The sequence below is a fragment of the Sceloporus occidentalis genome, unplaced genomic scaffold (assembly GCF_023333645.1).
Source record: "Sceloporus occidentalis isolate IW3139 unplaced genomic scaffold, rSceOcc1.0.p SCAF_7, whole genome shotgun sequence".
Classification (NCBI taxonomy): domain Eukaryota; kingdom Metazoa; phylum Chordata; class Lepidosauria; order Squamata; family Phrynosomatidae; genus Sceloporus; species Sceloporus occidentalis.
In genome coordinates, this window is record NW_028316987.1 from 30,099,812 (window position 1) to 30,124,654 (window position 24,843).

General features: G+C 41.1%; 1 protein-coding gene across 2 annotated transcripts in view; it reads right to left on the reverse strand.

Annotated features, from left to right (window-relative positions):
- LOC149309469 (contactin-associated protein-like 2) overlaps nucleotides 1-24,843 on the reverse strand; it is a 1,389,887-nt gene that overhangs the window by 415,354 nt on the left and 949,690 nt on the right. For both annotated transcript variants that reach the window (XM_089532517.1, XM_089532516.1), the window contains exon 11: nucleotides 9,132-9,238. In XM_089532517.1, coding sequence (XP_089388643.1) covers nucleotides 9,132-9,238 — 107 coding nt within the window. The remainder of the gene's footprint in view (nucleotides 1-9,131; nucleotides 9,239-24,843) is intronic.

Sequence of the window (24,843 nt, forward strand, 5' to 3'; positions counted from 1 at the left end):
ATAATAAATAGCAACAGTAACCAATAATAACAATAATACATTTCCTGGGATATGCCAGTGTGGTGTAGTGGTTTGAGTGTTGGACTATGACTGGAGTCCAAGGTTCAATTCTCAGCCATAAACCTCATTGGGTGACCTTGGGCAAGTCACATGCCCTCAGCCTCAAGGGAAGGCAATGGCAAATCTCATCTGAACAAATCTTGCCAAGAAAACCCCATGGAAACCCCTTAGGGTCACCATAAACCAGAAACAACCTGAAGACACACAAAAAGAACAACTGTTAATAAAGGAAAGTATGAAAGTAGCAATTAGCACATTAATATTAGACAACAGGAAAAATGCATTCATCAACAGTTCCTGCCAGCTTTTAAAAAAACCTATCCTTGTATCATATTATTTCACTAACATCTTTATCAGGAATTTTTCATAAGATGAGAAGATACTGCGGACACCTCCCAGTACCAAATAAATAGTATCAAACTGTGTAATTTTTGGTTTTTCTAGAGATGGTGAGATCCATTTCGAGGTTCAGTAGCCTTAAGAGGAAAGCATGCTGGGTTGCTGGAAACAGGAGCTATAGTTATAATGATGTGGGTAACTGGCTTCCAAACAGGACTGGTAGACTGCAACTCACTAACCACTTTTCATCTTCATTTCCAACAATGAAGGGGAACCCCAGTCAAAGCAACAGCTGCTTCTGGCACTTCTCCCCATCATTTATTACATGCTTCTCCCACTTTCCTTGTGAGAAGGATTTAGGCAACACACAGATCAGCAAGACAGGAGTGAACAGAAAAAAGAATTAACTGAGAGTGAAAGTAGAATTGAAACAATCTTTGATTTAAAACTGGAGAGTGATTCTCTGATGTGGAAACTGGAAATACAGTTTTTAGATCAGAACTGAGATAAAGGAGATTATCTCACTGAATTTAAAGCAACATACTCCCGGCTGGATAAAGTCTTGTTTAATTTTAAAAGTGGGTGTTATTGCAAGTAGCTGTGGTTGGGCAAATGCAACCCGTAGGCAGCCGGATCCCAGCCATGTTTAATCAGCAGCTATTCAAAAACAGGAGCATGTTGTTTTTGAAAAGACGCAGGATAAGCACAGCTGGGATCCAGGCTGCATACGAGTTGCACTCGTCTGGCTGCGGCTGCGTGCGATAACACCCACTTTTATAATTAAATGTGACCTTATCCCATCAGGGATAAGTCACTTTAAATTCAGTGTCATAATCTCCAAAGTAGACACCTCATGAAGAAGGCAAAGTAGTTTTCTTAGTTTGAAGGTACTGCTATGAAACACAAATTCAGTTAGAGTTTAGAATGTCTTTTCTTCTGATGCTGTGTGAAATTCCTATACTCATATTTATAATGGTTTCTCATCAGAGTCCTTTCCCAACCCTAGTCAAAGAAACCAGCACTTTCTGTATACCTATGTGATGAGATAATTGCCTTTATTACTTTACATTGTGTCTTCCACTTTTCTTTTGTGCACACAGAACACTGAAACTATACTGCAAAATGTAGTTGCTGCCCTTCTCTTTCAAAAGTAGCTATTTGGTTTAGTGTGCATGCATTAGGGATGTGCAGGTTATTCAGAGGTATCCATTGTCAGTGAGACATGGTATCTAAACATGTCAAGAGACCCTGTCAAGAAACTGTCAACCCTTATGAGATTTCTCAATTCCCGTTCAGGAGTGAGGCAATGGGCACCTTATTTTTTCATCAAAATTTCCCTAATTAGTTTTTCACATATGTGAGAAGATGAAACTGAAACCTCTTTTCTTACCTGCAAGACAGTAAAAACATTTTTTTCCATTCTGTTAATTTGTTGTTGCTATTAACTGCCTTCAAGTTGGCCTCAACTCATGGCAACCCTGTGGATGAAACATCTTCAAGACCCACGGTCCTCAGCCACCCTGCTCAGGTTCTGCAGGCTCAGGCCTGTGGCATCTCTGACTGAGTCCAATAATCTGTTATGTGGTCTATGGCTCCTTTCAGATACAACTCACATGTGTGAAAAACATGTGAAAAAGAAGTGGCAAAAAGAAGGGGCAAAATGCTGCTTCTTTTTGTGCCAGAAGAAAGGCCCCCTTTTCACCGCTGCTGCAGCTAGCTCTTCTCCACTCCTGTGGGGTATGGCATTTAATCACTGTGCCGCAGGAGCGTTCCTACACTGCCCGCCATCTGGTCGGGTGTGTGGAATGACTCCAGCTTGGGGGCTGAGTCGGGCCATGCGGTGTGCGTTCCCCACGCCCCCACACCCCTCCCAAGCCTGTTCTTACTGCCAGTCTGCTTTCCCCCATAGTTTGCTCTATTAGACTGTATTAAGAAGACTTTGGCATTTACTTCAGCAAAGTGTTCTGAAGTCTAAATAGTCACAGCATGCAAATTACAGATTGTCATTTTATATGTTTTTGTTTACCCAATTACCAAAACCTGGCAAAGATCACTATTACTCTAGTATCTGTACGAAAGAGATGTGACTCAATTTTCTTCTTCTTAAAAACACTTCTTTATGACAAAGTATGTGCCATAAATGATTCAGAATTATTTCCTAACAGGGTAAAGATTTACATTTTAAGAGAAAAATAATCAAAGTGCATTAAGCTCCTAGGGGACTAAATGGAATTGACATTTGGGGAGTGGATCCATGCATGCTTTGCTCCATTTGTTTTTAAATCACATTCAAAAACAAGTGAAATCCTTTTGAAAATCAGATCCTGAGTGAAGAAAATCAGTAAGCACACTGTCTCTTCATATTTCATCCTGATAAATTATTTCTCAGTGAGCAAAATCTTCTAGAGATGCAGTCCATAAACTAAATAACTTTAAAGGCTGCAGTCCAAATCTTTCAGCTTTCTCGATGTATGCATTCCAAGCCATGCAGATAATGGACTGGAACCAGACTTCTTGTCCTTTTGCCAATTCTGTATTCCTCCTTTCTGTCCTTTCCCCCTCTTGTTTCTACCTCTGTAGAAGGTCCTTGCACACCTCAGTTGGTGTCTCAGATGGTTTAGTTCTGAAGGTTCCTCAGCACGTAAAGACAGTAAGTCATTATGTTGAAAGGACATTGGTCTGAATCTAGATTAGCCATACCTAAAACAGATGCATCTCAATCAACTTACATCATATTGATTCTGATGGGTTTATTTTAGGTTGGACAACTACAGCTAGGTCTTAACTTCCAGTTATGAGAGGAATAAATGAAAGAAGACAAAGTCCCATGTGCCATACAGTGCTCAAAATCTTTTGTTTCTAAAAAAGCTCAACAACACATTTTGGCCTAATCACCAATTGACCTTTTTCAGAGGCTATTCACTTCTCAGAAATATTGGGAGTTGCAGTCTGCAATCTCTATAGAAATGGACCTTTGAGTATTAGAAGGAAGGACCTACTACATTTTTGTTCTATGTTCTAGTTAGCCAAGTGTTCAATATTTTTAAAACAATAATATTAAATGTATTGATTTATTTCATTTAATTTCATTGAGAATTAAAGGCATTTAATTATATTAATTATAAGCCAAGTTAACAGTAACTGAATGTTCTTACATGCCTTGAAATCATTTACAATTTATGGTGACCTTAATATGACTCTATCACAGAGTCATTTTTTAAATTATAAAACTGAGAGGGTATGACTCCTAAGGTTACACTTAGTAGGTTTCCATAGCCAAGCAGGGACTCAAATCCTGGTCAGAGTTGTAGTTCAACACTCAAACCACTATAGCACACTGGCCCTCATGTAACTGAATATGAAGAAGACAACATGCCCTCTTGAGCCTTGCCCTTCATGGCTGGCTGTCCAAGGTAAAGATGCCTTGATGGCGTTTCTGAGATAGGCCATCAATGAATCCCTTAGGGAAGGTTATGTTCCAGCTTGTTTGAAGGAAACGGTGGTTAGGCTGCTCCTGAAAAAACCTTCCCTAGACTCCCTGGAGATGAACAACTATAGGCCAGTGTCCCATCTGCCATTTTTAAGCAAGATGATCAAGAGGACTGGTGCCCTTCAACTTCAAGTGCTCTTGGATGAAACCGATTATCTAGATCCATTTCAAACCAGCTTTAGGACAGGATATGGAGTTGAGACTGCCATGGTTGCCTTAGCTGATGACGTTCGTCTAGGTAGGGGGACTGTGACCCTGTTGGTGCTTTTAGACCTCTCAGTGGCTTTTGACACGATCGATCATAACATCCCGTTGGAACACCTGAGAGAGTTAGGAATTGGAGGCATTGTGTTACAATGGTTCCGTTCCTTCCACTTGGGCAGATTCCAGAGGGTGATGCTCGGGGACGGTTGCTTTTCAAAAAAGAAGCTTAATTATTATTGCAACATCCTTCAAGGTGCCATCCTGTCCCCGATGCTATTCAATATATATATGAAGCTGCTGGAAGAGATCATCCAGACACATGGGGCAGGATGTTAGTACACTGATGACACCCGGGTATATTTCTCCATGTCTCAGTCTACAACTTTGACTACAGATGGTGTCTCCCCTCTCAACAAATGTCTTAAGGTGGTAATGGACTGGATGAGGAAAAACAGACTAAAACTGAATACAGACAAAATGGAGGTACTCACAGTAGGGGCCCATAATCCAGGTATAGAGATACATCAACTGGCCCTAAATGGGGTCACACTCCCCTTAAAGGACTGTGTTTGCAGTCTGGGGGTGCTCCTAGACTCGTCGCTCCAGATGACAAATCAGGTAAATGCAACGGTCAGGAGTGCTTGTTACCAGCTTCGGCTGATATGCCATCTGTGTCCTTTCCTGGAACCAGGGAACCTGGAAAATGTGGTTTCTACCTTCCTGGGTTTGATTGAACTGGTCAGTTGTACACCTTTCCCATTTTGGAGTGGTTTAGGTTTACAGGGCCTGGCACAGCCTATTGTGGGCCCATGCGGAGAGAGGGCCTAGTGAGGCCTATATTCTTAGTGGTAGAATTTCAGGCCTCTGTGCCTAATGTGGCCTATCTTATTCCTTTCTCTACATTATTTCTGGTGGGTTTATAGGTCTGCAAACCTGGTTGTGGCCCTGCTATTGAGGCCTGGATCTGTGGAAGAAATGACAATGAGAAATAAAAAATAAAGCCAAGGCTACGTGCTTCCTTCACAGGATGAACAATAATTGTAATTGAAAATGTATATTGTGAAGTAGGTTTTGGTAGAAAAATAAGTAGTTCTGTTTTAGGCATGTTAAGTTTTAAGCGCTGATGAAACATGCATGTTGAAATAGCTGAGAGACATGATATAACATGTTGTTCAGTGTCCAAGGAGAGTTCTGAGGTAGACAAGTATAGTTGGTTATCATCAGCATAAATATGATATTGAAGACCATAGCAGCTGGTAAGTTTACCTAAAGACAGAGTGTACAGAGAGAATAATAATGGATCCAGGACAGAGCCTTTGGGGCCTCCAACTGGTATCAAGACGGAGTTAGATAGCTGGCCTCCAGCTACCACAGCAGATGACTAATTTAAAAGGTATGATCTAAACTAATTAAGTCCTATAATGTAGTCCAGTGTTGCTATTCAGGTTCCCTGACAGGTTCCCTTTGTCAGGGTACAGTTGCACCCTGGTCTAGAAAATGAAATGGATGTGACCACTAGGAGGAACTGGAGCAAAGGTGACTGGGTCAATACAGTTCAAGTGGCAGGTGCATGAGTCAGCATTTGATGCATCATGGGTAGTCTGATGCAACATGCACACTGGATGAAGCCAGCCAGCTGTGCACCATGGATAGTCTGATGCAACAGGCACTGGGAATGAGACCAGCCAGGTTTTAATCGTGCAAATCATGGCTGTAACATGACCCAAGATCACCACCTATATAAGGGAGTGGGACAGAATGTCCATTGTTGGTTGTTGTTGGTTGGCAAAACACTTTGTTGGTCTGTACAGCGGTGTGAGTAATCAAGATGGAACTGTCTGATACTCTGTATATCTTTGTAAATACTTTGCAACAAAGATTAAACCCTCGTTGAGTGAATCTCGCTGTCTTGCGATTCAGTCCTCCAAGTTGAAGCAACAACCTGTGTGGGAGGATTTTTCCTGTGTGGCTTGGAGGCAGACTCTTCACAGAGACCATCTGCTAGGCATTCCTGCCTATGTGTATCAACTATGCATGTGTGGATGCTAGACCCTGCGTGTTTGCATCCCCCAATACCCATGCCCTAAAGAAACATTATGTACAACATTATGTACAATGTCAGAGGACCTAAATGCTATATGCGCTATTATTATTAACATCAGCACATATATCCTAATTTTAGTGTGCTGAACCAGCCATACATCAGATAGTTATTTCATAGATACTGTTTCTGGAAAGAAATTAATCATCACATAAACTGACAGATTTAACTGGTATGCTGCTAGTAATCTTTGAGTTACTAATTAATTTGAAAGAGCAAATCATTCACACAGAACTCTGAAAACTAAATGTGTACCAGTAAGTCTAAATTGATAATATTGAATAATATTTGAACTCACTGTTCCTAAAACAGCAACTAGTCCAAAGAATTTATTCATAGCTTCCCAAACTTTGTGGTCAAAATAATTATTAGTGTTAATTATATATGTTTTATTTAAATTAATTGTTAAGAAACATCTGAAACATCTCATCTTTTTATGTCAAAATCCAGAAAGCAAGGCATAAACACAGTACTCCCAGAGATCACTATATACATATCTTTTAAAAAATATTTACCTTTTTGGTTCTAGATATAATTTTTCTGTTGCCAATTACACTTAAAGTGGTCTTTTTTACTTGTCTTATGAGAAGCATATCACAGTGAAATTATTTGTTTAGTAGTGACATGTCTGTGTTGTTGCTTAGTAGTGACGTGTTGTTTAGTAGTGACATGTCTGTGTCTAAAGACTTCCATTGCCTCCCTTAAGTCTGGCTAAATATCTGCCCAACATTTTCTTAATTTAGAGAAGATGTGAACATTTCTGACAGAAGTGAGGAGGGCGCAGACAAAAGGAGATAGGGATTCACATATGATTGTTTTATCCAGAGACAGCATTTTCTGCATGGAAAATATTATTCCAGGAAAGAAATATTAATTCCTCCACAGAAAATTACAGATGTTTTTCTATGCATAAAATATTTTCTGCATAGGAATTAATAGTTCTGTATTTAAACATTATTTTTCACACAGAAAATGCTTTCTTTACAGAAAATGATGTTTTCAGCATAAAACAACTACTGTAAACTTAAATTCTGCATTGAGTAAGCCCAAAACTCTGAAGATTCTTGTCAGTCCAGGATTCTTCTTATGAGGGTTTCTCAATACTCAAAAAGCATTTTTCCCATTTTAAAAAATATTTTAAAATAACCATTTGGAAGCTCATCTGGGAGATTTAAGGGGGTAGGACATATCCACATCTAACATTACAAGCCAGACATCCTAAAATGGACCAAAACATGCCACCTTTCTGTTAGAGTTTATTTTTGTTTTTGTTTTGGTGAGGGCAGATTTTGGATAGATAAACAACAAAAAACATCAAGAAGCAACATTAATTAGTGTAGTATAAATGGCCATAAATTAGCAATCTGGGTGAACCCCAGAGTCGAGTGTACTGACTGGGGGAGAATTTCTTCTTTGTAAAAGATGCATCCATCAGTTTCTTCTTATTGACTACTTATAGACCCTTGGACAAAGTAAGTACAAATGTCAGCCATGCAACTAAATTTTATTTATGTGCAGTCTAATGTGTTGTTGTTGTTGCTGCTGCTGTCTGTATTATTATTATTATGCTTTATTTATATAGTGCTGTAGATTTGCACAGCGCTGTACATACAAACAATAAAACAGATAAGAGTAAACCTGCCCATGGCATACAGTCTAAGAAATAATAGCATAATACATATAAATAATACATAACAATACAGGAAAGGGTTCAATAAAACAGTTGTTTCTGATTTATGGCAACCCTAAGGGCTTTCATGGATTTTATTTGGCAATATTTGTTGAGAGGAGCTTGCCATTCTCATCCTCTGAGGCTCTGAGAGTGCAACATGCCCAAGGTCACCAAATGGGTTTGATGGCCAAGCTCAGAATTGAACCCTGGTCTCTAGAGTCACAGTCCAACACTCAAACCACTAGAAGGGAAAATCCCCCCTTTTCACATTTGTTGGATCACATTCACTGTGGTTATTTTCTCTTTTCTTTGTGGCTGGTATCTCACCCCATTCCATTTAAATGGTGTTATTGTGTAAAAGTCATATAAGTGACACACTGTTCTTCATAAATTGCCTTTTAGGAGTTAGCTGGGGCAACTTGCTATTTCACAGGGATGTTAATAATAAAGTGAAAAGACTCCTGTACACAGCCATGAGCACACTGCTTGGTGAAATGATATATTAAATAGGCAAAAATAAGCAAATACAAATATTTCCCAGTGTTACAGGGAAGGCAAGAATAGATATCAAATACAGTGGTACCCCGGGATACGAAATACCCAGGTTACGAAATTTCCGGGATACGAAAAAATCCCATAGGAAATAATTGTTCCGGGTTACGAATGTTTATTCGGGTTACGAAAAATTTTTTTGGTGCTTTTTTCGGCTTTTTCGCACGAAACGCGGCTTTTCCCCATTAGCGCCTATGGCGATCCGGCTTACGAAGGCTTTTCGGGTTACGAACGGCGCCCCGGAACGAATTAATTTCGTAACCCGGGGCACCACTGTATCTATTCCACACCCCCCCCCCCCCACCACCACAAGAAGATTGCCACAAAACCAAATCTTTATTCCAACTTCATATTCCAAGTGGGGCTAAGAAGCTACCTTCTTTATCCCTTCATTTGGGACTGAAGCCTCTTTTAACCTCTCAGAAGCAGAAACCCCACTTTTTGCTCTTTTCTCTCTTTTCCATTCTTTATTGGTTTGGTTTAGATTTTGACCTAGTTCTAGCTTATTGGCAAGCCACATCTTTTGAAAAGTATTTTTAAAATGGTAAGATCACTTGTAATGAAGTAACATGGGATGTGATTCTGCTAGAACTAAACAATTTCAAGTTCCATGTTTCATTGCCAGAGGTTTGTTTTAGCACTTTTAACTACCAGATCATGCCTATTATTTAATCATGCTCATCATTCTCCTTATAATTCCATGTTTCACTTACAGTTATGGCATGTGGCTCCAATATATCCAGTGCCATCACAGGAGCAACTGAAGCTGTCCCATGTTTGAGTGCATTTTCCTCCATGCTCACAGTGATTGGGGACACACCTATTGGGATGAGAGAGAGTGACAAGTAAACAAGGATGAATAAGTGGCTGCATTTTGGAACTGCCCAAGCAGCAGCCTCTACCTTTGCCAGTTTGCTAAACCATGGCAATTAATCTTTGTTAGCTTTAGGCAGATTAATGTAATTCATGATGGAACATGGCAGGTGCACAAGGAGATGATAGATCATGCAATGAATGTTCCATTCTCTAGCAGCTAGCAATGGGTTGGGGGAATGAGGTGAAATGACAATGGGCTATAAGATTATTATTTATTTTTTGTCATCAAAAGGTCTCTGTCTTTCTCTCACACACAGATACAAATTCTGCTCCTCATAACTACTATATTGGATAATTTTGTAAAAGCATATGCTATGTTTTCAGTTCCAACAAAGAAGTGTCTGTAGTGTACCTTTCACATGAAACAATCAACATATCAGCCATTTGCACAGGGAAAGTATGGATTTTATGTTTCCCATACTTGGCTTTTTATGGGGTTTTCTAAAGCAAGGGATACTCAGAGGTGGTTTTGCCCGTTCCTTCCTTTAAAATAAAGCCCACAGCAAGTGTGATTTATTGACAATGTCTCATACGTGTACTAACCAGAGCTGACCCTGCTTAGCTTCCAAGATCAGGTGGGATCTGGTGCCTTCAGGGTATTTAGACAAGGTTATACTGGACTCTAAATTCCAGAAATTTATGACTGATGTAATTGAAAGCTGCTGTGAAGTCCATGAAAACTGATAGAGTTATTTACTCTTCCCTTTCTGGAATATGTCATCCACAGACCTGGCCTTTGGTTCTGAAGAGCCATAGACAAGCTATACACAGCTGCCTCCTTACCCAAGGGCACTAAAGCCAATCTTTCACAACTTACTAATATGGTGACAGTGCAAGCAGAGTTTTGAGCCTGCTTGCACTGTGCTGTGGACTTGTCCATTCCAATGTCTATCCCAGTCCTCATTACCACACAAAAACTGGCAACATTAAAACCAATGGGCACTGGTATGGTTGCAAACACTTGAATTTGGCACAGAAGTATACAGCAAGTCTAGATGTATGGAATCCTAATAGACCAGTGGTTTACAAGCTGAGATTTGTATACCCCCAGGGGTATGCAGCAAGACATTATGGGTTATGAACTTTTTTCCATAATGGCAAAATACTCAGTGACCTCTAAGACCATTTCCCCTCTCATCCAAGCTCTAGTCACTTTTTTCAGTCTGGCTGGAGAGGGAATGAAGGTGCTCATTGGTGGAGTAAGAGAAGAAAGGGAGAGAAGGGGCAAAAGGAGAGTGGGGGAGGACAGCTCTCCATGGTGCTTGGTAGCAATTTGTCTGCACCTGTGCGTGCATGTTCGGTAAAGAAAGAGGCAGCACAGGCAAACAAGAGTGGGGAGAAAGGTTGCAAAAGCAAGCAGGTGGTGAAAAGAAGCGGGAGGGAAAGAGGTGGTAAAGACAAGTAGGGAATACTCTTCTTCTTGCTCCCCATTCCATTTTGGATCAACAAGCATACAAGAATCTCCAGCTTCGGAAATTGAAAGTAGGCTTCATCTTGCTCCCTAGTTCTAAAACTGGAGACTCATGTATGCCCATTGACACAAAAGGCTCCAGCTTTGAGAATCGGAAGCAAGAGAGAGTCTACTCCCCACTTGCGAAGCTGATCAAGACCACAAGCTAAACATGAGCCTACAGTACATCAACATCCAAAATCCACAAAACAGTGATGTCTTTATAGGAACAACCAAAATACACAAAATACATTTGACACCGGTACTGCCATTTCACACACAAGGTATTGGAGCCTACTGTCAACCATCGTTTCCCCCATATATCCTTAGGCAAAATTGCAAACACAGACTTTATCTTTTAAACCAGTGGAGGGTATCCTAATGAATAAATGAACACACACCATAAAGAGTTTGAATAATGGGCAAACGTGTGCACAGTGGCCTGTACCAAGAGAGTCAATCTTCATAGGAGAAAATGTATGCTACAACAAGCATACACTTATTTTCCTCTGTGAAATGTTTCCAGGAACAGCATTCTGGACCTCCCATAATAATCATGGATGGCCAAACATTATTATCTCTCTCTCTTTCTTATTAAACAAATATTTTCAGTGCAGTAATATAACAAGTAATATCATTATCATTATAAAAATAAAAAAACTATAATATTCATTCACGTTTTATCTCGTAACACTATTTCTTCTTAAAAGTAAATACAATTTAACCTTGAAAATATTTTAACAAGATTCTGTCTCAACAACTCTGCTTCCTTATTTTTCTTTTTTTCTTCCAACTTTATATATTCTTTAAAATTCCTCATTATTTTCATACCTCATTACAAAAGGTATCCTTTGTACATGCTACCTAGATTTCTCATAGAACATTTAAATTTAAAAATTTAAATCAGGAAGTACTCTGGGTTTCAGAGAAACAAGTCATGCCAGATAAATCTTTTCTCTTTTGTTGATAAAATTACCAGCTTGGTAGATGAAAGGAATGCTGTGGATATAGTATATATTGATTTCAGTAAGGCCTTTGATAAAGTTCCCCATGACATTCTTGCAAACAAGCTTGTAAAATACGTGCTAGACAAGGTAACTTTTAGATAGATTTGTAATTGGTTGTCCAGCTGGACCCAAAGGGTGCTCAACAATGGCTCCTTTTTATCCTGGAGAGAAGTGACCAGTGGGGTCCCACAGGGTTCTATCCTGGGCCCAATGCTATTCAACATCTTTATCAATGACTTGGATGACAGAATTGGGAGCATACTTATCAAATTTGCAGATGACACCAAATTAGGAGGAGTAGTTAACACCCCAGAGGACAAGATCAAAATTCAAAATATACTGAATAGACTAGAAAGCTGGGCCAAAGCTAACAAAATGAACATCAGTAGAGAGAAATGTAAGGTACTGCCTTTAGGATGGAAAAATGAAATGCACAGATATAGGATGAGTGACATCTGCCTGAACGAGACTACATGTGAAAGAGATCTAGGAGTCCAAGTAGACCACAAGTTGAACATGAGTCAGCAGTGCAATGTGGCAGCTAAAAAGGCCAATGCAATTTTAGGCTGCATCAATAAAAGTATAGTGTCTAGATCAAGAGAAGTAACAGTGCCACTCTATTCTGCTTTAGTCAGACCCCACCTGGAATATTGTGTCCAGTTCTGGGCACCACAATTTATAAAGGACATTAAGAAACTGGAGCGTGTCCACAGGAGGGCGACTAAAATGGTGAAGGGTCTGGAAACCATGCCCTATGAGGAAAGACTCAGGGAGCTGGGGATGTTTAGCCTGGAGAAGAGAAGGTTAAGAGGTGATATGATAGCCCTGTTTAAATATTTGAAGGGATGTCATATTGAGGAGGATCCAGCTTGTTTTCTGCTGCTCCAGAGACTAGGACCTGGAACAATGGATGCAAGCTCCAGGAAAAGAGATTCCACCTTAACATTAGCAGGAACTTCCTGACAGTAAGGGCTGTTCAACTGTGGAACACTCTTCCTGGGAGTGTAATGGAGTCTCCTTCTTTAGAGATCTTTAAGCAGAGGCTGGATGGCCATCTGTCAGGGATGCTTTGATTGAGAGTTCCTGCATGGCAGGGGGTTGGAGTGGATGGCTCTTGTGGTTTCTTCCAACTCTATGATTCTATAATTCACTTACCTTTTTTGTTTTAGGCTTTTGCATTCTTATAGACCTTATTTCCGGTTCAGACTCTTTCCTTCTATTCAATCAGTCATATTAACTGGTGGACTAATGATACAGCCCTTTAACTATATTATCCAATTTTGTTAACACCTGTCCACTTTCCTTTCCAATGATTTATTGCCAGGTACCAGTTGTCTTCTCCTCTTTTCAGAGACCTATTATTTATCAAATAGGTAAATTTGTCCAGTTCTAGCAGATTCACTAATTTTCAAGCATGCTCATCTTTAATAGGGTCCCAAATACATACAGAGATGACATTGTGGGAAAAAACTCCCATACTATATTAATTTAATATAGGGTGGAACAGACAGGCCCAAAAGAGCAGCCTAAGTCTGCTTCAACCAGAAGCAGGTCTAAACCCCACTGTCCACACAGCCTGCTCCCAAGGTGGACTGTGGATGTAGGGGCCAACTGGGGCCATCAGGAGTCTGATTATCCTATCTTTTTTAGTCCCTATGTTGGAGAAAGGTGGAATATAAAAAAAGAACTAGAGCACGGTTTTGATGCAGCTTCCAGCCACATTGGGTGTGTGTGCTGTTTAAACAGCAAGCCTCCAAAGCATCCGGAAGCCATTTCAGTTGGAGCATTTGTTTGAGCCCTGGTTAATTTCTTTCATTGTAAACTCAATCCCTACAGTTTCTTCTCTTGACTTTGTTGTTGCTGTTGCTGTTGTTGTGTGCCTTCAAGTCATTTCTGATTCATGGTGACTAAGGTAAACCTATCTATTGTCAGCAATCAGAGGTAATGCACAAGAAAAAAATTGAAATAAATATAAAGTGGAGGAAAATAACCACGGAAATATATTATTTCCTGAAATCAATAAAATGTGGTTTTCAAATATTCAAGTTTCACAGGTGCCTTTTCTAGTAAAGATTTTTTTTTTTAAAAAAAACAACAGGCATTGCTTTGACACCCTTTGGCGGGATACAAACCGCCAAATAGTACGTCATCAATACGTACTAGGGTTAGGAAGGGGCGGTGCTTCCGCACCCCCCTAACCCTAATACGTATTGAATACGTACAAGATGGCGGCGCCCTGTTCATACAGGCGCAGCCATCTTGACGTATCGGACGCTGAGCGTCCGAACGCGTCGCGTCCTTTGTGACGTAGTGAGTGCGCCCCTGGCGCCTCGCTACGTCGCAAACGCGACTCCGAAAGAAGCTCCATTTTGGAGCTTCTTTTTTGCTCCGTGCGGGAGCCGCGCGGTTTGGCTGCTGCAGCTCCCGCGCGGAGCAAACGGCGGCGGCGGGGAAGCGCCGCAAAGCGGCGGTTTGTATCCCACCTTTGTTTTGGAAACTATTACTTTTCTCCTTTTGGAGTGTGCTGTGAAACTTCATTTCAAAGAACCAATTTTTTCTCTTTATTAAATTTCACTGTGTTCCAATTCAGCTGTTGCATGTACTGATCAATTTTCCTTTTATGTCAGAGTTTCCTCTTTGCCATTTCAGAACTTCATTTATATTCTGAATCTTTATATCTAAAAAAAGAAACTAGGAAATCTTCTTCCACTTAAGGAAATAACTAGAGTTATTAGAAAGGTAAAACCAATAAAAATTAAAACTGTGCCGTTCACCAAAATGATTTGGGTGTGTCCTCATAAATTAAAGAAGATACCAAAATGAAATAACTGAGGTAACTATAAGACAGCATTGTGAATTGATGACATATGATGGTGTAAATGGTGGCTAAATCCAAGAATGTACTTTTTCTGACCTTGCGGAAGAAGGCATCTAATATCACTATCCACAACTTCCCCAACCCTGGCACAAAACAGCAGCTGAAGGAGGAGCTGCCCAGGACAGCTCCATGTCCCCACTGACTGATGGGTTACAGGCTTGTACCCAGGCTCATTCTGACTGCTCTTGACGACCAGGGAAGGAAGCAATAGCTTTACACTGAGATAGAGGCTGCTTTTTATTTCCCACATACTTATATGCAGACAGAATGAGCCAGGGTGAACCACCTAAGTGAGCAGAGAGCCAGGGAAATGGAGCTGTGTCAGCTGTTGTTGTACACAGGTGAAACATCTGGGCAAAGGGAACAACCTCTGCATCTTCCTGTAAATACCGTATTTTCTGGCATATAAAATGACTTTTTAATCCTCAAAAATTGCGTTAAAAGTCGGGGGTCATCTTATACGCCAGGTTAAGCCCAGCCACAGAGGCCACTAGAGAGCCTCGCGGCCTGGCGCATTAGCTGCCGACCTCCTCTTACCTTCCAGGCTTTCCTGGTCCCCGGAAGCTGATGCGCCCAGCCTGCCGCCGGCTTCTAGGCCTCCGAAGGACTGTGGAAGCCGGCGCATGCGCACCCAGCCTGCTACCGGTTTCCAGGCCTCTGGAGGACCCTGGAAGCCGGCGCCCACCCCTTAACTGGCCTATAGTAGGCCAGGGCACTGCCTGCATTCGAGGCAAGCTTTGCAGGCCTCAGCAGAGGCCTGGGGAACCAGTGCATGTAGCCGGTTTTTAAATGAAGAAGGGGTTGTCTTATACGGTGAGTATAGGCCAAACCCTATATTTTCATTTTAAAAGTTGGGGATCGTCCTATATGCCCGGTTGTCTTGTACGCCAGAAAATACAGTACACTAGGGGAGACTTACACTCTTGCAACCTGATATAGGCTCTTAACCACAGATCCGGATTAAGTTGGTTATATTTTTCCTCCAAGATGCTATATTGCCAGTTAAAAGATAAAGCTATCCATCCATTTATGTCAGAAATGCATTTCTGAAAAATGATGTTGTTGCTAAAAGGCTCTCTTGCTTCTTAATCTTTCTGTACATCTTCCAGAGTTACACTTGGAAATGGCTTCCTTACAGTGAAATATTCTCAGGCTCGAGACTGTTGTCCTGTGATCTATTAATGGACACTGGGCACCTCCAGAGAAGATGTATGAAAATATTCCATTTGGGATGAGACTTTGCCTGAGTAAGTTAAGTGCATTCCTTGCTGTGGTGCATGCTCCTTGACTCAGAGTCAGAATCAAGGAGCATGCACCACAGTAAGGAAGTGCAATCTGGAAGTGCCCAAGAGCTTGGTAAACCCCTGTAAACCCTAGCACAGTTCTTGGTTCACTGTATCCTGTTCCCTGCTGACAGCTGTCTGCATATGAGACCTGATAGTGGATCTAGGCTGTGGGCCTCTGATGTATTTCAATTACATCAAAAGTACCACATTATCTTTCTGTTTATACTGCTTCAAGTTTATATCACTATAAAGAGATTTTTTTAGTTGAAGCACAATTCAGAAAGGATAGAAATATGTGTGTATGGGATAGGGTGGAGTTTGAGGCCATGAGGGAGGGAGAACTGAATATGTTAGAAGGGAAATCCACTCATTTTTTATATCAGGATTGCTGCGGTTATGAAATGGCCCCAGACAGTGTTGTCTGGTAAACCATTACATCCAGATATCTCCTGTGAGTTTACTAGTTTGCTAGCAATGGGCAATAGTAATAGCATCATAAAGCTGGAGTGCAAGTGTCAGAATTGTCCATGAGATCACAATCTGCAAGGGACTTTGTTGAGCAATGAGATGGCATTTCCAACTATGCTCCCATGTGGTGTTGATATATCCAAGGCACTGTGGGAAATTTAAAATCAGAGCGTGATACGGAGTTGAGATGGCCATGGTCACCTTAGTCGATGGTCTCCGTCTGGGCATCGACAGGGGTAGTGTGACCCTGTTGGTGTTCTTGGACATCTAAGCGGTCTTCAATACCATTGACCACAGCATCCTTCTGGAACTCTTGAGAGAGTTAGGTATCAGGGGCACTGCGCTCCAGTGGTTCCGTTCCTACCTCTCAGGCAGATTCCAGATGGTGATGCTGGGAGACAGCTGCTCCTCTAAGAAAGAGCTGACATCTGGTGTCCCTCAAGGCGCCATTCTGTCCCCCATGCTATTTAACATTTACATGAAGCCGCCGGGAGAGATCATCTGGAGTCATGTAGCACGGTGTTATCAGTACGCTGATGACATCCAGATCTATCTCTCTATGTCTCCAACTGATACAGTGACTAAGGATGGCATCTCTCCTCTGGATGCCGGCCTGGGGTCAGTAATGGGCTGGATGAGGGAAAACAAACTCACGCTGAATCCAGTGAAAACGGAGGTACTTGTGATAGGCACTCCAAGTCCAGGGATGGAGATTTGTCACCCAGATCTGGATGTGATCACACTTACCCCTAAGGACATAGTTCGCAGCTTGGGAGTACTCCTGAACCCATCTCTACAGTTATCATGGATGCGATGGCCAGGAGTGCTTGGTACCAGCTTAAACTGATACAAGGACCTTGAAACGGTGGTACACGCACTGGTAATCTCTAGCTTAGACTTCTGTAATGCGCTCTACACGGGGCTACCTTTGTACCAGGTTCAGAAGCTTCAGTTAATTCAAAATGCAGCAGCCAGATTGATCACTGGAACTTCCAGGTCAGACCATATAACACCTGTCCTAAATCCTTACACTGGCTGCCAATTAGCTTCCGGGCGCAATACAAAGTGTTGGTTGTTACCTTTAAAGCATGGCTACATGGCTTGGGGCCAAGTTACTTGAGGGAACACCTCTCCCTACACAATCCGCCCCGCACCCTCAGGACAACAGGGAAGAATCTGTTAAGACTACCCAAAGGTCAGACTAACAGTTACTTCCAAAAGAGCATATACAGCTATGGCCCCCAGGTTATGGAACAATCTGCCGGAGGAGAGCCATCTCATCACGACCCTAGATGCCTTTAAGAAGGCACTAAAGATGGATCTCTTCCGGCGGGCATACCCACCTGACCTTCTATAAAGAACTTTAGGAAACCCCACTTCTGGTCATAACAGCATAACTGCTGCTGCCCTGTGATTACTGTAATTGAAATTTTTATACTTTGTGATGTTTTTATGATATGTATTTTACACATGATTGCCTGTATGGAGATTTTTGGTTATAATCCCACTTTGATTCATTGGGAGAAGCGGGAGAATACAAATAAACTTATTATTAAAATGGCAGGTGGTTGACTATCCCACAGAATAGGGGTGGGCACTTGTGGAAGACCAGTAGATGCATTAGCCTTCCAGAAGGCCCTGCAGAGCCATATCCTTCACTGCACCTGCTCTTGCAAAAAAACCCAACAATCATGTTTTGCCCCAAGCACTTTCTCGGGGACATGGAGGCATGTTATTGGGATTTCCTGAACCCTAAAAGGCATTTTGGGCCTGTCGCCGGGCCCCTGGTTCCTTCTGGAGGAGGAGGAGGTGGTCCCATGGGCTCCATAAGTCAATGGCACACACAGAAGCTGCTGCAAGTAACTATGCTCCCATAGTTACTTGCAACAACAAATAAACAGCAAACCGCTGGCCGGTTCTCTCCACCGAGCCTTGCAAACTTGAAACTGAAAGTCCTCCAAACAAACTCAGAGTCCGGGATGAGCGCACGTGGCTTGAAGCTCTTCAGGCTCCCCTTCCTCAGCTGTGGCTTTATGCTCTGGGCGAGGGCTAGCAGGGGCTCTCCTCCCTACAGGCCAGCACCTCCCGCGGATATCCCACACCAACCGGGGACCAGGGTGTAACACTGGTCGGGCTTGATAGGGCTCAGGGTCACTCCCAGTAGGATGGGTAGGCCACCACTTTTCTGGCGGGAGACGCCCCTCAGACCGCCTTCCTGGGCCAAACCTGGTGCCTCGAAAGTGCAGCCGATTGATTTCAGCGGCTAAAGCCTCACTCACCCTCGCCTCTATTCCTCCCTCGTATCCTGTGTCCTCCGGCCGCCACACAAGTCCCGACGCTCCTCCTTGCTCCTCCCCCTCTGCCCTCGCTACCTCCCCTTTTCTATCCTGGGTCTCCGCCCCGCCCTCCGCTCCTGTCCTCGGCGCAGCTGTTTCCTCGCCGATCGGTGCCTCCTCCTGATTCAAGGCTCCCTCTGGGTCCTCCAGAGCGTCGTCATTCAGGGCGGGACCCCAACCCGACTGTTCCCCCTCCTCTACCCTCTGACAGGGCATTTTGAGGAAGAACATATTGACTATCTGTAACTGTTGTTCTTTGAATGGTCATGTGTGCATGAGTCATTCTGTGCCTGCATGTGAGATAGATTAATTTCAATAATCAATAATTAGCTTAGAAATCTATAGTGAAACATAGAAAGCAAAGCTATTTTAGAAGCTACTAACAAAAGCATTTGCTCCGTCTATATACAGGAAAAGGAATTTAGATTAGGGCCCCACCAAGGATGAAGGGATGCAGGAATGTTTACAGAACTAAATGACCCTGTGCTCTACCAAGGCTTCCTTTGGTGTCTGGTTTCTCTAATGAGCCATAATAAATCAGAGATAAGAGAGCAACATCCCTGGGAGCATCCTTGGCAGGGGAAAGGGGGCAAATTAACACATAGGTGATAAGAGAAAAGAATGTAACCAAATGTGCCTTAAGTATATTTTAATGTATTCATGTATCTTTGCTCTGATTGCAAGAAAGTTCTATATGTTTACACTTTGAAACAACCAACAGAATGTATGGAAGAGGTTTCTTTGTTTGCACCCCTATAAAACCTGCGATTTTATTCAGAATGAGGTTCCCAAAATCTTTGGAAACTACTCCCTTTTGGGATTGCCGGCAATAAACTGAGTTTTTCATCTGACTTTTTATCCCCTCTCATTCTTCTGCTCTGTCAAGCCAAAGGGTTGCTGTGAGCTTTAGTGAGAGAGGCTCACAGGTGACTGTTTTTACACAACACATGAAGATCTTCAGAAGCATCTAGACTTGTGTTTTAAGGTTTGTGTTCTTACTGAAACATGTCTGCTAGGAGGCCTGGAGGAGAGGGACATCATGAAAAGGGGAGGAGAGTAGATTCTGTGACTGCACAGATGACCACTCAAAAAACCATAGCTATAGGTCTTCTTCTTCTTCTTCTTCTTCTTCTTCTTCTTCTTCTTCTTCTTCTTCTTCATGGTCCCTGCGATTCACACTTATGGGAGAATACCAAAGTAACTCAGTGAGGATGGGTGTCATGCCATGACCAATGAAAGAATTGTCTTGCAAAATCTGTATCAGATCAGGACTGAACATCCAGTCTATAATGAGACAGGAATGTGATGATTGTGAATACGAATAAGGATGGAATAGACACCTAAAATTCACAAACAGCTGTAACTTAAAAGAAAATTTCTATAAAATATATTTCAGATGACATTTAACACCAGAAAAAAATTACAAAAATTACAGAAGCACGATTCTTTATGTCGGGGGAAAAAACCCCTAAGGGGACTTATTATCATATGTGGTGGCAATGCCCAATTGGAAAATAAAATTGGAAAAAAATTAATAGGTTTACATCACAGACATCATGAATAACATATCCTATGGCCTTAGAATAATACTTATTAAATATGGCTAACATGGCAGATAGACATAATGAAAAGAAATATTGGAAGATCCTAATTTATATGATAACTGCACCCAGATTAAAGTACACACATTTGTGGAATGATGGAAAACCCAAAATTAGAAGACTGGTTAATAAAATTATACAGTATGATGGATATTGATGCCCTGACTCAGGCAATAAATGGAAAAATCTGTAAATCAGTGTATAATGGTTATCTTGATAAAAGGTTATCTTGATAAAACGACAGGCACATACTAAAAGGACCCCCCCCCCATTGAATGTAGACTCCCTTTCTCTAAAATGTGATCGTATATGTATTGGGTATGGGGGGGAATAAAAATATACATATAAAGGAGAGTGAAGGTGTATGTGGGTGCAGATAGTTAGATACATACAATTTGTAAATACAAAAGTTTTAGAATATTGTGTTAGTATATTAGCCAATGGAAATATGTAATTATTACAGTTGGTCCTCCACATTTATGGTTTTGACTTTTGTGCATTTGATTATTTGTGGTTTTGATTAATATGTTCTCACTTTGTGTATGTGTAATTGTTGAAGCTTTGAATATATATATATATATATATATATATGATTGAATAGTTAATGTACTGACTGATACTTAACCATAGATTAGAATAGAATAGTAAGTAAAGTAAAAGTAAGGAATACATCTTCTTAAGAATAGTTAACTTTTTGGTGAAGAGGGAACCGGTCCTCCTCAACTGAAAGTTCTAAACAAGGGAGGATAAGAGCATGTAAACAAAGGTATGAGAAAAAAATAGAAAAGAGATAAGAAAAGAATGGAGGAGGTCAGTGGGGGAAATAGGATTAAGTAAGAGAGGAAAAAATGAGCTAAGTAAAATGAAAGACATGGAGAGGAATTTAGGTAAGAAGGCTAAAGAAAAGACAAGGAAGGTAATATAGACAGACAAATGTGAACTAAAGAAAGGATGTGTAGGAGAAAACAAAAACAAGGAAACTAAATGATACAAAAAGATAGTGGTGCCAGTGGATGGAAACATGCAAACATAAAATGTACATAACAGAAATAAACATGTGTGTGTGTGAAACAGATGGGCTAAATAAAGTGGTTTCCAGCTGTATAGAAAGTGGGGTGTTTAGATGACACATGCCTTGAAAGTGGCTCTAAACTGGACCAAACTGTGGTCTGGGGCTAAAAACTGGAGCAAAAAGAAGCTGGGATAGTTAGCCCAGAAAATGCATATCTTCGGGCTGCAGCAAAGCAATGAAATGAAAGTACTGTACAATGCTCTCGTTCCGGCAAGATGGCTGAGTGACGGTCGCAAACTGCGATAGCAGGCAGAGAGCGGCACCGTTTGTGGCAGTTAGAAATAATTAAAATCGTCCCCCCCCCGATAAAGGGGACATGGGTGGGCCCACGGGGTCCTCATACAGAGGCTAGTGGAGTTTTTTGGGGTCCCCAGAGGACTAATTGCCCTGGGAACCATGACACTAGCAACTGAGAGGACACAGGCAAGCCGCGGTGGTGAACAGGGGCAAGGCAAAGCCCCACCGAAAGCCGGCTTTTTTGGGTAAGAAATAGAACGGATCAAGATCGTTACTAAAAAGTGAAGGTCCTCAGCGAAAATACTTTATCGGAAGGAAAAAGGAAGAATAACAAGAACAAAAGGAGCAAATCTAAGACTGTGAGTTTTTGGATTTTGTATTTTTATTTGAGAAAGAGCAGGAGACTACAAAACAAGCAATTAAAAAGGGGAAAAAAATAACCTGACCGCAACGCAATCCAGCGGGAGAGGGAGACATAGGAGCAGGACGAGAGAGGTGGTGGTGGAAAGATTGGAGGACAAAGAGAGAAGAATTGGAGGACATTAGAGAGAGGGATAAACAGAGGGGGAGAAGGAGAAGAACGAAAGAAAGAAAGAAAGAAAGAAAGAAAGAGAGTAGATAATATTGAAAGTGGAACTGAAATAGAGGACAGTAGCTAAGGAGCAGAAGTAGATGACAGTGGAAAAGGAGTAGAAGTGGACGATAGCAGACAAGGAGAAGAAGCAGATGATGGCGGACAAGGAGTAGAAGTAGACGACAGCGTACAAGGAGTAGAAGTAGACGACAGTGGACAAGGAATAGAAGTAGACGACAGCAGACAAGGAGCAGAAGCAGATGATGGCGGATGAGGATTATAAGCAGACGACGGTGGACGAGGATTAAAAGCAGAAGACGGCGGACGTGGAACAGAAGTAGACGACGGCGAACGAGGAGGAAAGTAGAGGAAGCAGAAAGAGTAATAGTTTTAGAGAGAACTGTGAAAGGGAGAATCTGGTTTGGCATTTTCAAGGTCAAACACCACATGTAAAATACAGGAAGTGAGGCAACAGGAAACAGGAATAACAACTAACAAGAGGTGGCAAGAAAAGATGAGACAGACTTTAGATACAAAGAATACAATGACACGTAGAGGTCTGGAGGACTAATTACAGATAGTGAAAGGAAGTGAATAATATATTAAGTAAAGAGATATAGCAAGTGAGGATACTAATATTCTTAGCTATACGGATAGATATACAATGACCCATAGAGGACTGGAAGAAAAACGCAAAGAATTGTAAGAAATCAAAATTTAAAATTCAATATCTTTTTATTCAATAGCTAAGACATCTGATATACTGAATAAGACAGTGAAGACAAGATAAAAGACAGAAGGGGGTCAGAGAGAGCCGTTAAAAAATTTGCTAAGAGGGTATAATTGATCTCTCAAACTACAAAAATGGAAAGAACAACAATGGTAACAAGAGGAGAAAAGGAAAAAATGCTACAACACACTGAGCAAAAACAGAGTATACCACACAGACCCTCTTTTGAAATGAAGACAACAGATCCCAACCTGAAAATCCTGGAAGCAATTCAAAAAAATTGAAACTAATATAAGACAAGAGATAAGAGACTCAAGAAACGAACTGAGACAGGATTTCAAGAAAGAAATAGATGGTCTGAAAGAGACAATAAAAGGTATATCAGATGAAGTAAAGGATGTAAGAAAGAAAGTAAACAAATTAGAAATAAAGACGGAAGAACTAGATAAAATAACACAAAATATCATATATACTCAGACACAAGAAAAAGATTTAAACAGAATGAAGGAGGTCAAAGATAGAAGAAAATATATTAAGATCAGAGGTCTGAAAGAAAGATACAATGAAGATCTCTATGATAAGGTGGTACCGGCTTTAGCCAAATTAATAGATTGCTCTACGGAATATTTGGACCTGGATGTGGACAAAATTTTCCAAATTAACTCAGTGGCAGCGAAGAACAGAAACCTGCCAAGAGATGTGGTTGTGTATTTTATGAGAGAAAGAATTAAAGATAAAATTATTCAAGAAAGCTACGATAAAAAGATTACAACTGACAGAGCAGATATCGGGTGCAGGCATATTCCTCGTTTGGGGGTGGTAAAATACCAAAAATAGAAACTGTAGTATGCAGGATGGATCAATTCATTCGATCACTTCTTTCTATAGGATACTTAATATCTCCTGACAGAGAGGATACAAATATCATGTTTGTCATAAAATTCCCACTAAGAACAGTTGGTGGAACTCCACAGAATATCCTTGCCAAAATATATTTGGGACCCATACATCTATAGAGATAACATCCTATCTGTGGAAAAATAGTGCTAGCCTGTTGTGAAATTGAGGAGGATTGGTAGCTACGTGGTGGAGTCAACAATGATGCTTGGAGCCATATGGAGACTTCTTGCTGGAGGAGTGGTGTTTCAACTGGCTGTAAGAATGACATGACTAGAAAGCTCACTGAGGAGGGGAATCTCACAAACACAGCAGTTATTTGTCCAAATAATATGGTGGAGAATGAGATCTGTCTTTCCCATAATGATGCTATTTCAAATCTCTGTAAAAATTGGGAGAGGAGAAGATGGTGGTGGCATAGCCAGAATTTCACTCGTATATTTCTCTTCTCTTTCTTTCTTATTTCTGTTGTTATTTCCCTCCCTTTCTTTCCTTGTGAGTTGATTAAAGGAGTGAAGATTTATAACTTCAACTGGAAACAAAACAAAAGGAGAAAATGGAACAAGTGGATTTTCTAACTACAAGAGTATTGAAGACATGAAATATGCTATAGAACTGTAAATGAAAAGGACTGAAATGGAGGATTTTGCAGACTGAGGTTAGAGGAAGCTATAATTGGTGGCTGCTTGTTTATAGGCTGATAATCTAAAATCATGTTAGGAAAAATGAAGGAAGTAAGACCGTGATGATGACCAAGAGTGGTTATAAAATTCTTTGCTTTACCCTGGTTGTTATGATGAACCCTCTACTAAAGAAAGTGAGGACTAAAAAAAATGACAAACAAGAAATGTGAGGAGGTGGCTGAGAAGAAGCAGCTGGCTTAAAGATACTGAGCTTAAAGGAGCTCTCTGTGATTAGAATGAGGATCACAAAGAAGACTTCAACCTAGCTAGCTTAGCTGCCAAATTGTCTCTTGCACAGAGACCAGTAAATGAAGAGTTAAATTAAGAGTT